Source organism: Hemiscyllium ocellatum, chromosome 20 (assembly GCF_020745735.1).
Source record: "Hemiscyllium ocellatum isolate sHemOce1 chromosome 20, sHemOce1.pat.X.cur, whole genome shotgun sequence".
In the NCBI taxonomy this organism is placed as follows: domain Eukaryota; kingdom Metazoa; phylum Chordata; class Chondrichthyes; order Orectolobiformes; family Hemiscylliidae; genus Hemiscyllium; species Hemiscyllium ocellatum.
Window position 1 is genome coordinate 47,304,530 of NC_083420.1, and position 15,289 is coordinate 47,319,818.

The 15,289-nt window shown below is 39.1% G+C and overlaps 1 protein-coding gene across 1 annotated transcript in view; it reads left to right on the top strand.

The window, feature by feature from the left end:
* Positions 1-15,289, top strand: part of sdk1a (sidekick cell adhesion molecule 1a) — an 827,262-nt gene that overhangs the window by 276,355 nt on the left and 535,618 nt on the right. The window contains exon 2 of the mRNA XM_060840817.1: positions 13,104-13,263. Coding sequence (XP_060696800.1) covers positions 13,104-13,263 — 160 coding nt within the window. The remainder of the gene's footprint in view (positions 1-13,103; positions 13,264-15,289) is intronic.

Sequence of the window (15,289 nt, forward strand, 5' to 3'; positions counted from 1 at the left end):
GATCTCATACATCTCTATAAGGTCCCCCCTAAGTCTCCTAGCGCTAAAGAAAACCATCCTAACTTTGTCCAACCTCTCCCTATAACTCAGATCAGGAAACATCCTTGTAAATTTCTTCTGCACACTTTCCAGTTTAATAACATTCTTCCTATAGCAAGGTGACCAAAATGGAACACAATACTCCAAGTGTGGCCTCACTAACATCCCATATTATTGCAACATAACTTCCTAACTTTGATACTCAGTGCCCCAACTGATGAAGGCCAGTGTGCCAAAAGCCTCCTTTATTGCCCTGTCTACCTGCGACTCCACTTTTAGAGAAATATGAATCTGAACTCCAAGATCCATTTGTTCCACTACACTCCTTAATTCCCTACCAATCACCATGAAACTCCTATCATGATTAGTAAGTCAATTTTAGATCCAGTTTGCCAATTTGCCTCGGATCTCATGAGCTCTTTACTTTTGGACCAACCTTCCTTGTGGGATCTTGTTAGAGGCCTTACTGAAGTCCATGCGAACTGCATGACTTTCATCAATATATTTAGTCACCTTTTAAAATAAAAACTCAATCTAAATTAGACAGGATCTCCTTCAAACAAATCTAAGCTGACAATCTCTGATCAATCCCTGCCTTTCCAAATACTGATTAGTTGTATCCTTCACAATATTTTCCAATAATTTCCCTACCATTGGTATAGACTAACTGGTCTGTAATTAGCTGGCCTATCCCTGCTTCTTTTCTTGAACAAAGGAGCCACATTAGCTCTCCTCCAGTCATCTGGCACTGCACCTGTGACCAGTGAGGTATTAAATATCACCAGGGTCCTGCCTTCCATAGCAGCCTGGGATATATTTCATCAGGCCCTGGAGATTATCCACCCGTATGCCAGCTAAAACATTTATTACATCCTCTTTATTAATGCTAACACATTCTGGAACTTCACCGTCCCAACTGAAATTCCCTGTACACACAGGTCATCTCTTTGGTGTCCAATAGATCCCTTTCCTTGGTAATTATCTTAGTCTTACTATACTTACAAAAGCCTTGTTTTTCTTGATCTCATCTGCCAAAGATATTCTATGGTCCCTCTTTGCCCTCCTAATTTCCTTTTTAAGCAAACTCCAACACTCTCGATAATTTTGTAGGGCCTCCGTGTTTTAATGCACCATACCTGACATGTGCTTACATCTTTTTCTACCACTTTCTACCACTTGAAATCCAGGGTTCCATGGACTTGGTACCCTTGTCATTTACTCTTAGAGGAACATGCTGGCCCTGAATTCTCACTCTACTACTTTTAAAAGACTCCCAGTTTCCAAATGTAGACATGCTTGCAAGTAGCTGCTCCTAGTCTATGTTTGCCAGAACCTGTGTAATGATATTGATATCAGCCTTCCCCTAATTTAGACACTTAATGTTTGCACGATCCTTATCCCTTTCCATAATGACTTTGAAACTTAAAGTTATGGTCACTATCTCCAAAGTGTTCGCTGACAGAAACTTCAACCACTTGACTGGATTCATTTCCTTGGATTAGACTGAGTACTACCCCATTTCAAGTTGGAATATCTACATACTGGCACAAAAAGCTCTCTTGGGTGCCGTTGAAAAATTTCCTCCCAAGCTAATCGTTCCACACCTAAGGCAATCCCAGTTATTAATAATAAAGTTGAAATCTCCTACAACTTGAGTCTCCTATTTCTGAGATTTGTTGTCTCCATGTTCTCTGCTTTTTCTCCCTCTGACTGTTGGAAGATCTCCAGTTTAACCCCAGCAAAATAATCCCCCTTTTTATTTCTCATCTGTACCCAGATGGCCTCATTCGAAGACCCTTCTTGGACATTGTCCCTCAGTACTGCAGTGATGGTTTCCATTATCAGTAATGCAATACCCCACCTCTGAGGTGGGGTATTAGGAGTGGAGGAGGATTGGATCAAGGTGGTTGGAGGGAACAGACCCTGTGGAAGGCTGGCAAGTGTGATGATGCTATTACTTTGAGAAGGTTATTTTGTCCTGGGTTTTTCTTTTGAACAGAGGTTATAAAGGCAGAGGTGCAGCACTGGCTACGAGACACGGTCTAGTAAACAACTTAGGAGACCTTTAGGTTATTTTTAGAAAAGTTGGATCAACCGAAGCAGCTTGAATAGGAATGGCCAGTTCTCAAATTTTTTTTTATGGTTTTTTTTAGCTTTAGTAGTCAGAAGGTGATTGGCGTCTCAGAAGAGTTAGAAGCTTCAGTGAATGATTCCTTGCTGCTGTTTTCTCTGAAAGCTCTCTTGATGTTGTTTCTTCCTGAATTGAAGAACTGCATTTAAGAATCTGTGTCTGACTTTAGCTTTTTGGCAAGGGATGTGTTTATGGGATGTTATTATATTGGAATAGTTAATTAGTAGTAGATATTGTACGTATTATTCAGTTAAGTTTTCCAATAATAAAGTTATTCTAAATTCCTCTTTCTTTTGTTTGTATTTTAACTGTAGTGTGTAAGTAAATTGTGTTTGGTCAAACTGTGTGATATTAATCAATCTCATCACATGTGGAATATGCACTTCACATCTACTTTAAAAATAAGAAAATGAAAGATTCTAAGGTACCATCTTTAAATATTTTGAAGGGGTCTAGTCTGGTCCATAACACAAGTGCTGGGAGGGAGATGTGTCTGGCGGTGGTATCCCACTGGAGATGGTGGAAATGGCAGCTAATGATCCTTTGGATGTGGATGTGGATGTTGATGTGGATGTTGATGGAGTGGTAAGTGAGATCTGGAGCCCTATTACTGTTCTGTGGGAAGGAAAAGAAAGGTTGAGGGCTGAAGAGCAGGAGATGTGTCAGACACAGTGGAGAGCCCTCTCAACTACAGTGGGAGGAAATACCCAGTTCAGGAAGAAGGTGGAGGCAAGGTGATGCATTTTAGATGATCAAATTTAGGTGTGAATTATACTATAAATGGTAGAACCCTTAGGGACATTAACATCTAGATGGGTCTGAACATGTAGGTCCACAGTTCTCTAAAAGTGGCAACACCCATAGCCAAGGTAATTAAGATGGTATAATGTTAAAGATTAAGTTGTACTATCTCTCTGGACATTAATGTAATGCTAAAGGGTTAAACTGTACTGTCTTTCTCCAAGAAGCTGAACATTCTGGATGGGGTGGTGGCGGCTTTCTGTCTCACAGATAGCGTGCATGAATGTGGATGACTTTCCATTGTAATTAAATTCTCATTCAGTCGGTTTCATTCAGAAATGCTTTCATAGCCATCCCCAGCCAATCACATTTGTTTGCACAAACATTCCCTGATGCTGAAGCATATCACACTGACATTGTCTTGGGAGATCACAGTCAGGAAATCGTTTGCATAACGATTCCCCAGGATTAGGGCATTAGCATTTGCATTATCTCCGAGGATGACCTCATCCGCCTGGGGTAACGTGGTAATGGGGGTGGGGGGGGGGGGGGGTGGCTGGAGTACCGGTGAGCATTATAATCTGTCCTACATAAAGGGGATGGGTTTCCTTTGTTTGGGCCCTCTTTTGACTTGACTTCGCACGCCTGTGAGAATGTCAAATGGGGGTCACCTAGCTTGTATAGGCTTTAATAAACTTTAACTGTTTGCAGAGGTTGGTGTGTGCAAATTGCATCTCGTGTGTGAAACCTTGGTAAAAGAACCTAACAAAGGCATATGCTTGTTTGTCTTCCTCAGCCAGGGCATAGAGTACAAGAGTTGGAAAACCATGTTTCAGCTATATAAAATCCTTGTTAGGATTTGGAATATTATGTGCAATTTTGGTCGTCACACTACCAGAAGGACTTGGAAGCTTTGGAGAGAGTGCAGAGAAGGTTCATCAGGATGTTGCCTGATCTCTTGGGCATTGGTTATGGGGAAAAGTTAAAAAGACTAGGATTGTTTTCACTGTAAAGATTGCGGCTGAGAGGAAACCTGATTGAAATCTAGAAATTGAGAGGCATAGATTTACCCAGGTTTGAAGTTTCATTTTCAAGGGGCACAGGTTCAAGGGAGAGCGGGAAAGGGAGATGTGTGAGGGACGTTTTCACACAGAGTAGTAGAAGCCTGGAATGCACTGTCAGAAGAGATGGTGGAAGCAGGCACGTTGAGACATTTTTGAGACATTTGGTTGGTTACATGAACAGGGAGGCAATAGAAGGATCTGGACCAAATAAGGGCTGAAGGTTTTATTTTAGCCAGGGCATGATGATTGGCACAGGCTGGAAGCGCCGAAGGACCAGTTCCTATGCTGTACTTTTTGTTTGTTCTTGTTCTTCATTCTGGAGGCTGCCTTCAGAGACTTTATCAGAACAGGTGCGTCAGATCAGTTCTGAAGAAGTGTCACTGGATCTGAAATGTTAAGTCTGCTTTCTATCCTCAAATGCTGCCATACCTGCTGAACTTTTCCAAGCATCTCTATTTTTGTTTCGTTTCAATGTGCTTTCTGTAGGGCCAGGAGATACTTGCTGATTAGAGGCCTTCTTGAAATTCACTTCCCATGATTTACCTATGTGCTGGGAGTTTTTCCACTTGTCCGACCAATAACCACCTTCTGTCCAAAATTCTGCCTCTACCTGCGAACCAATATTCAACATTCTGGTGGGAAAATAATCTAATCATACAAATGGTATATGAGAATTAAAATCTCAGAGTCTCATACGTATGAGATGAACATTTTCCAGACATCTAAGTTAAAATCAGGGCTTTGAATGTATCATCTATGGTCACAGTTCATTGCATTACTAACGTACTTTCTCACTCCCCGAAGATCTACCTTTTCAATGATGTGCTAAAACCTGTGCACCCTTTTTTAAAGGGTTCTAAACAATCTCATGGCATTGTTCAAAGATTAGGAGGAGGGTTCTCCTTGCCTTGGCTGACATTTATCCCTCAGCAAGCATCACAAAAGTTAGTTCTCTGGAAATTTTAATAGCTTTTGAATCTTGTGTGCAATGTTTTCTACTGTATTTCCCTACTTTGCAAGAGTGATAACTTCATTATTTGTAAAGTGGTTTGGGATTTTGATTTTGAGGCATGAAATATGTTGTGTTGTTGCAACGTATGTTTTTTCCTTTTTGTAAGGACTTGTCGTAGAGATGTACAACATGGAAAAAGACCCTCCGGTTCAACTCGCCCAAGCCTTAGGTATCCCAACCTAATCTAGTCCCACTTGCCAGTACCCTGCCCGTATCCCTCCAAACCATTCCTATTCATATATCCATCCAGATGCCTTTTAAATGTTGCAATTGTACTAGCTTTCTCTAGCAGTTAATTCCATACATGTGCTACCCTCTGCCTGAAAAAGTTTCCCCTCAGATCTCTTTTCTATCTTTCCCCTCTCCACCCTAACCCTAAGCCCTTTAGATCATAAGACCATAAGACATAGGAGTGGGAGTAAGGCCATTCAATCATGGCTGATGGGCATTTCAACTCCACTTACCCGCATTCTCCCCGTAGCCCTTAATTCCTCGTGACATCAAGAATCTATCAATCTTTAGTTCTGGACTGTCCCACTCCAAGGAAATTTATCCTATCCATGCCCTCATGATTTTTATAAACCTCAATAAGGTCACCCCTTAGCTTCCGATCCTCCAGGGAAAACAGCCCCAGCCTATTCCACCTCTCCCTATAGCTCAAATCCTCCAACCCTGGCAATATCCTTGTACATCTTCACTGAACCCTTTCAAGCATAGCATGATTGAAGGCAGGCAGCATGGCTTTGTGAGGGGCAGGTCATGCCTAACTAACCTTATTCAGTTCTTTGAGGAGGTGACAAGACAGGTGGACGAAGATCGAGCAGTGGTGTGGTGTATATGGACTTCAACAAAGCATTTGATAAGGTTTTCAATGGTAGGCTCATTCATAAAGTCAGGAGATATAGAATACAGGGAGATTTGGCTATCTGGTTTCTGAATTGGTTGGCTGACAGAAGGCAGAGAGTGGTTGTAGATGGAAAGTATTTTGCCTGGAGGTCAGTGTTGAGTGGTGTCCCCCAGGGCTCTATTCTTGGGCCTCTGCTCTTTGTAGTTTTTATAAATGACTGGGATGAGGAAGTTGAGGGGTGGGTTAATAAATTTGCAGATGACACAAAGTTTGGAGGTGCCGTTGATAGTATCTAGGGCTACTGCAGGCTGCAATGTGACATAGATAGGATGCAGAGCTGGGCTATGAATGGCAGATGGAGTTCAACCTGGATAAATGCGAAGTGATGCATTTTGGAAGGTTGAACTTGAATGCTGAATATAGGATTAAAGACTGGATTCTTGGCAGTGTGGAGGAACAGAGGGATCTTGGTGTTCAAGTACGTAGATCCCTCAAAGTTGCCACCCAAGTGGATAGGGTTGTTAAGAAAGCATGTGGTGTTTCACTAATAGGGGGATCGAGTTTAAGAGCCTTGATTCACTCAATCTATCCTGTCTATACTTGACATATGTTTCCTTCTTTTTTTTGTGCTTATTATTATTAAATACTATTATTATATTTAGTATTAAACTATTATTGTACTATTCAATGTTACAGATTGGCTCTCGACACATATATTAATGACTTCATCATGATTATATTTCTTTAATCAAGTTTGCAAAAGATCTGAAAACTTCCTGAGTCTTGTCAGTTTGAATAACATTAGGTGATTTTTCTAATCTCTCTCTTTATCTCCTATTTCAATAATTGCTTGATGAGTTAAAAAAAAATGAACATGCATTGTGATATATCTGTCAAGGAATTGTTTAAAATGTTTGTGATTCAGTTGTGGTTTGTTAGTTGTCCAGCAGCTGGTTTATTTGCATGGAGAGCATTGCACTCAGAAAGGCTTTTGACATCAGCCTGAATGATTATGCTTCAGGGCTATTGTTTGAGCCTGACCTCGATGTAAGGAGTGAATCTACAGTACCATTTGATCTCTGAGTTTTCTGCATCTCTAATGTTGGTATTTCTGTTGCAACTTTGGTAGTTATGACATCAGACACATTTCATGTCGAATGTTGTATTTTTGATACTGATCTTCTCAGCATTCCTGTTTGGATATTTTTACTTGATCTTGGATGTGATCGTTGTTATCTAGACCAGTAATCTCTCATTACCTTGATGCAGTCCTTAAGGTATGGGAATATCCACGCTACTATTTGACCCAGCAGTGAACGAATGGCAATATAATTCCAAGTTAGTATGATATGTGACTTCACGGTAGTGTTCAACTACAACTGCTGCCTCTGTTCTTGTAATTGGTAGAGTTTGCAGGTTTGGAAGGCACTGTCAAAAGAATCTTACTGCATTTCTGCAGGCCATCTTGTAGCTGGTGCATGGTATTGCTGCTGTGCGATGCTGTGAAGGGGAGTGAATGATAAAGGTGGTGGATGGGGTCCCAACCAAGCAGGCTGCTTTGTCCTGGATAGAGTCAAGTTTCCTGAGTGTTGAAGCCATCCCCATCACACCCTGGAGTTATGCCTTCTAGATGGTAGACAGGTATTGGGACAATAGGAGGTGAGTTACTCACTAAAGAAATCCTAGGCTCTAACCTGCTCTTCTAGCGATAGTATTTATAGCATTTTTTCTCTAATAAGAGACATGTGAATTAGTATTGAAGCTTCACTAAAATGCTAAATTTAAAAAAGCAACAATTCAGTCATTACTTCTGTAAAATCCAATCCTCCATGCAAATATTTTTATATCTTAATAGTTTCATGTTACCATTACATTTGTTCCTGAGACAGAAGACTTGCTGCCTTCCAAGAGCTATGGTTCAAGATTCGAGCATGCACTGGTCAACATATGACTTTGTAATAGACGGAAGTGGGTACTGTAGATGCTGAGATTAGAGTAGTGCTGGAAAAGCACAGTAGGTCAGGCAGCATCCGAGGAGCAGGGCAATTGACATTTCAGGCAAAAGCCCTTAATCAGAAAAGCCCTAATTAAGGGCTTTTGCCCGAAATTTCAATTGCTCCTCAGATGTTGCCTAACCTGCTGTGCTTTTCCAGCATCACTCTACCCTTGACCCATATGATTTTGTAACCTCTTACAGAGAGATGCCGACAGGGTGGGTTCACTTCCTGCACTGTCTGAGGTTAGCATGAGGGACTCTCCTTCTCAATCTTTTGCCCTGTGGTGACCCTCCGGTTAAACAACCATCTGTCGTCCCTCTAACGGGAGTAAGGGATTACTGGGAAATGACAGGCCAGTCAGTCTACAACTTGTAAAAATTGGTTGAAGATAAATATGATCTTTGGCATTCATTTAAGGACAATAGCTTCAAATGTTTTCACATTACTTTGCACAGTTTTTTAATTGTATGTGATCAGCATAGTAATTGCCAAGTTGGTACACAGTTTAAAGTGCAAATCAAAATAATGTGCATATTGGAGATCTGAAATCAAAACATTGTAGAAAAACTCATCGGGTAGGCAACATCTGTTTAAGGTGGAGTGACCTCTGAACAGAACTGATTCAAGGTCATTCCATTTGTTCCCTTCACCAATGCTAGGTTATCTCAGTTTTTCCAGCTTTCTTATTTTCATTTCAATTTAAAGACAGCATTGGTTCCACTGCTAAGTACATGAAAATAGCATCTGAGGTATAAGTGGTGTACCTCTTGATCTGCATATTTAAACAGTCCGCTACTTTTTCTGGAAGAGACTGCTAGATGCTCCTTTTAAATCATTGAACATTGTGAAAGGTGAACCTGGATCAATAAAGGGATGTCTGAAATGCCCCAAAAATGTTCCTCTATGTGCTTTTCAAGTGAAAAACAAGTCAGCAGTAATTGAACATTGCCTCCATGTAAATTAGAACCTGAAATCCTTTTAATGCAGAATTTCAGTTTCATGGAGAAGCTGAAATTGTTCTCCATGGAGCAGAGGTGTTAAGTGGAGATTACAGAGTTATTTGATGTGATAAAAGATTTTGATAGAGTAAATAAGATGAAGCACTTTTCTCTGGCAGAAGGACGAGTAATCACGGCTCAAATTTAAGCTAACTGTCAAAACAACTGGAGGAGAGATGAGAAATATTTTTACATCGTGAATTGATGTGTTTGGAATGTCCCACTTAAAAGAGTAATGGTAGCAGATTCAATAATAACTTTCAAAAGAGAATTGGATGGTAGTTCTTTCGTCAAGTCAGTGTAGGCATGATTACCCAAATAGCTACCTTCTGGCAGTGCCTTTCTATGTACTCGTGATGTATACTGGATACGATGTATGTTAGCTGTTATTAACATAAAGTTCAGTAACCCAGAGTGATACCACTGTCTAGCAAGCAGTGTGTCATAATGAAGAACCTACTGTGTCTGATTGGAACATGCACACGGATGTTCTACTCCCTCTGCTATTGAACTGTAATCTGATTGATGGTGTGATTATGATGGCTTAATAAATTTCAATGACAGTTTACTTGAACATTTGGTTTAATTTGTATGCTGCTCCCTATACTGTCTATAACAAAATTGATTTGCCTGTAACTGCAGACTGATTATTATTAATCTGAAGGAGGAATTTATGAAATCAGGTCATAAATTAGCCTCAAACCTTTCTGGTTGGCCAGTGCAGGACTCATCCATCTCTTAAAAACATTCTCCCCCCCCCCCCCAACAATATTTTTCAGACTTCGAACATGAGAACACTGCCAGGCCTGTTCCCAAAGGTTAGACCTCAACCAGTCATATGTTATAAAAATACACTCACAAGAAGCTCATTTGACATAATAATAGTTATAACAAGAATGATGTAATGACCAAAGATGATATAGGTCTACTTCAGTGAACCTTGGCAGCAATGAATTAATTAATTTTGGATTTATTTATTTTTCCTTATTTTAACATTAGTATTCGACATTGTATTTGAATTATTGCCCATATCTGTACAGCTTCCACAATTGAGAATGAATCATAGAATGATTACAACACAGCAGGAGGCCTCGTCGCCATTTGTATTGATGCTGTCTCTCTGCAAGAATAGTTCAGCCAGTTCAGAATGTTCTTATTGCCTGTGGTTCAGAACAGTTGATCAGTTCTTGACTTTTTATTCTGAATCAGTTAGAAAGGAGTGCATAAAGTGACTAGCAGTGTTTTCTTTTCTCCCAATGTATCTGGCTTTCACAGCATTACGTATTAGACTGGTAACCCAATATTGAAAATGTTTCATCTATTTTCAGCATTGGATTTTAAATTTCCTTATAAACAAAGATATCTGATGCTGAATTCATTTAAAAATAGACCTGCAGGAAGGCATTTATGCTGCCATCTTATTCACCTGTGTACAGTGGTTTGTTTTCATAATTTACAAACCAATTATTGAGTATTCAATAAACTTGGTTAATTAGTTTATTTTCATAGTCCCAAGGATCCTGTCAAAAACAATTGGGGTATTACCACAGATCTGTAAGCATCAATTTGGCACCTTGATAATATAAAAATAAATTGTTACATGAGCACCAAATTTTTTGAAGTAATTTATTTTCTTCGACTTATACTCTAATTACTGGAAAACATGTATTTAGAAGTAGTGAGTTGTAAAGTGGCTTCTCCAACAGCTTTATAAAATATACAGATCATTGCAGCAAGACTAAGGCTATATTCATAGGACTACAGGGAGTTCATTTTATGTTCTGATTCACCAGAATAAATTAATTGGATATTTATTTCATTTTCGTTTTGTGGCACCTTGCTGTACATAAATTGACTGTTGCACTTGCATACATAACAACAATGACTAGTATTTACAGGTGTTTTGAATATAGAAGGACGTCAAAAGGGTTCATAGCGATGTAAGAAATTCTCCAAGCCAAAGGAAGAGAAACTACAAGGGGGTGACCAAAAATTGGAGATGAAATTTGATGGTATTCTTTAAAGGGGAAAGCAAAATGGAGAGGTGAAAGATTCTACAAGCATAAATAGCTGAATACATGGCAGAAGTATAAGAAAAGATCTGCTGACAATTTTCTCAGTAAAGAGAAATAAGAGATGTTATGGAGCAAAAGCAGGCAGACTTCATGCTAAATATGAGATTAACTAGAGCCTGAATTTGCAAATAATTGGGAATCATTGAGAGGAATGTTGAATTTGTGTTCGGACTCTGGCTTTGGTCAGAAACTAATTATTCTTCTTTCTCCTCTTCAAAAGAGTAATGATATGGAAGAACTGCAGGTTTCAAACCTTCAGGTTGTCATGACCTTCAAAATGTTGCTTTCGATGGATAAACCAATTAGTAAATTGTTGGGATTCTTGGCAGGGTGTAGGGAATATGACAGTTGAGATGTCAATTCAGAGGAACAGGAGGATGAATAGATGTAAAACCTCTGTTGGACCATTGTGTGTAATTTTGGGATGTACTATATTAAAGGGTGTACCTTTTATTCTATTTGTATTGCAAAAAAGCTTGAGCACAGTCGTCACAAGTTCAGTGCCATGGAAAATAACACAAATTGTACCAGTTTTATAGAAGTGTCATATCTCTTGCTCTGTCTTTAACATGTTGGTTTCGGCTGCTTTGTGACAGAATCTTTAACATTTACATGCAATCATTATAATAATGTCATTCACCTCACTGAATTTCTTTCTGGAGCAGACCATTAGTCACAATGAGAATGTTTGCTGCATTTGTAAATATTTGTAAATCTGTGCAGTTAAAATCGTGAAGGACATGATATGTTGAGAGGAATTAACGGGTCTTCCTTTCTGCCCTATTAGCTTCTAACCAATAATATGAAAGCATGATCATTATAGTGCTGCTCATATCCTGAAAGTAAAGTACTTTGTGCTGTTTGTGCATTTTCTTAATGATTGAGGAAAAATTTCTATTTTCTTTCTTTTGTTTCCTCGCTTCTCTCACAGACTGTCAAAAATTAATGGAAGTTATTTGCAGTTGTTTGAAAGAACTTGTGTATTGCTGGAAAAGACTTTGTCAAAGTTTTTAAATTTTATTAGGACTAACAATCCTCAATTGAATGTCAGCATAATTTCTCTGTATGTTGCACTTGGGTGTACTGAAAGCTGCATACATTGCTACGCAGGGGCCTGTTCTTTACAGACAGAAAGTACTTACACACACATGGTACCTGTTTCAACTGAACAAAATAGGCGACAGCCATTTGCTGGTTAATTTCTCAGTAATGCCCCGACTCATCAGAGTCAACTTGCCTGGTTTATATTGATCAAAGCCTGGCTGTTAATTGTTAAACAGCACGAATGGGTGCATTCACTATTGCAGTGTCTCTCCAATCAGAATCCTCTTGCCAAACAATCTGTTCTCTCCTCTCATGCAGCATAAATATTGACTTTTCCCTTGAATTTCTATTACCATGAAAAGTCCTGAGGAATGCAAAACAGGAGGCTTCAACAATTTGTTTACAAATATATTAAGTTAATTGTGTTGTTAGTACGAAAGGTAAAGTAGTATCTGGTGTTTTGCTTTAGGGATTGGAGAGAAGGGGCATCAGTCAGAATGAAGTATGAGGAGGGGTACAGACTTGGGGCTGGGATGTTCCTCAGAAAACAGCCAGGGAATTCCTAGAGGCATGGCACTCATTCACAGATTCAATCAATAAGCACATCGACCTGGACCCAATATACCGACCACTGCAGTGGACAGCTGGAACTGACAACCGGAAGCGGCAGATTCAAACCACTACAAATGCCGGAGGAAAGATCACAGAAGCGCTTCGCAGGAGGCTCCTAAGCACTGAGGATGTCACCTAGACAGGGGACAAAACGTTTGCAACACAAATTCCCAGCTCAGCGAACAGAACCACAACAGCTGCTCTATTATTGGGCATAGTACAGAGAAACTGGTACAAAAGATGCAGAGGTACATATAATTGGTCTCTGTATCTACATGATGAATGATACATTAACTGTCACATAGTCACTGCAGATAAATGAGGTGTCTGGAAATCGACATCCTTGAACGAACACAATCATTTTTATTGTATTATTAACATTGTTATTGAATGCTGTTGTTGAACTTTTACCATAATCCAGTAACTGCTAGAAAGGTTCTGCTGGAACTGTCAAAATGAATTGGATGCAGTGTGTTTATATTAATCTAATAGTATTAATTTCTGTCACTGTACAAGTTTACAATATGAAATTCTGTCTTTCAGACGATGTTCCACCATATTTTAAGACTGAGCCAGGACCACCACAGATTCACTTGGAGGGGAATCGTTTGGTCTTAACATGCCTGGCAGAGGGAAGTTGGCCACTTGAGTTTAAATGGTTACGAAATGATACAGCAATCACAGCATTCTCTCCCGAGTACAGGTAATCAAATGGAGCAATATAACATAATTGAAGCTGGCAAAATATACTTGGATAATCTGATAAATCAAATAGGGAGTCTTTTATTTATGCATATACTTCCGCACCACCAGTTTAATGATCGAGTCTGCATCAATGCAAAACATTTTAAGATTTGCATTGACACAAAATTTACAACATAATTTGGGAGTTTCATTGACCATTTTATTGTAGGTTATATTGCTATCTATTTGGTCTTTGATTTGCAAAATTGTCTGGGATAAATTGAATGCTCGGGTCAACTTATCTAGTCCCTATTCATAGCCCTATCTATTGGCTGATTAGTATCAGTGCCTTAGAATGCTGTTCGCCAGTCAGAAACCACATTTTCAAGTCTTATTACAAAGGGTTGGCTTGATTCAATTGCTGCCCATCCTTAATTACTTTTGAAATAAGAATGTAAGGAGCAGGAGTAGGCAATTCAGCCATTCAAACCGATCGTGGCTGATCACTACTTTTGGCCTCAACTCTACTTTTTTTGCCTACTGTTCATAATCCTTCAACCATTGCTAATTAAAGATCTTGTCTGTCACTTCCTTAAATTTACTCAATAACTATTGTACTCTGGGGTCATGCGTTCCACAGATTCATGACCCTTGAGAGAAGTAATTCCTCTTCATCTATGTTTTAAATCTGCTACTCCTTGTACAAAAGTGATGTCCTCTTATTCTAGATTCCCCACAAGACGAAACATCTTCCCTCCATCTAGTTTGTCAATCCGCTTTAGCATCTTATCTATCTCAACGAGATCACTTCTTCCAAACTCGAGCAAGTACAGGTCTAAACTCAAGATTCAATGTTTCTTCATAAGATAGACTCCTTACCTCTGAAGTCAATGTAATGAATTTTCTTTGAAATGTCTCCAACGTAACTACATCCCTCTCTAGTAAGGTGATCAAAACTACGCAATTCTCCAAGTAGTCTCAATAGTAACATTTCTCTACTTATATACTCCATTCCTTTGGAAATAAATGCCAGAATTCAATTTGCTTCCTTATAACCTGCTGTACCTGCATACGAGTTTTCTGTGATTCATGCATGAGGACACCCAGATCCCCCTGTACTTAAGCACTCTGAAGTTACTCTCCATTTAGTTAATAAGTTGTTATTCTATTCTGCTGACCAAAATGGATAACCTTATGCTTATCCATGTTAAACTCCATCTGTCAAATTTTATCCTATTCACCTAATCCATCTATATTCATTTGTAAACTCCTTATTTCTTCATTCCAACTTACTTTCCCACCAATTTTAGTGTAATTTGCAAATTTGGCTGTATTACCTGCTATTCCTGCATTCAGGCCATGAACATAGATTGTAAATATCCCAACTCTGTCTTCTGTTGGTTAGCCAATCCTCTGTCTGTACTAATAAATTTTTGTGATCTTGCATAGTGTTTTACCCTTGCATGTAGTACTTTATCAAATGTCTTCTGGATGTCCAGATATACTACATCTACAGGATCCCCAATATCCACTTTGCTTGTTACACATTTGAAGAACTCTAGCAAATTAGTAAAACCCTACTGGTGGTTCATAAACCATGCTAACTCTGATGAATTGTATTTTGACTTTCTTAACAATGTATTCTAGCAAGTTCCCAATGACAGATGTTTAACTGGTTGAGAATTTCCTCCTACTCCTTCCTTTTTTGAATAAAGGTTTTATTTTAGCATTTTTCCAACCACTGGAACCTTTCTGAAATTCAGGGAATTTTAGAATATTATAACCAGTGGATCCATGATCTCTGCTGTGATTCCTTTAAGCCTCTAGAATGTAAACCATCAGACCCAGAAAACTTGTCTGCTTTCAATCCCAGTATGAAATTCATGGCTTGTACAATAACAGGAGTAAATGTTTGCCTTCTTAGTGGATCCCAGATGGACTAATACATAAACCAAAAGATGTAAATAAAATGAAATGACTTCATACTGCTGGTGGAAAATTGGCATTAGTTAGAGAATGATCAAACAAAAAAACAAAAGTTGCTC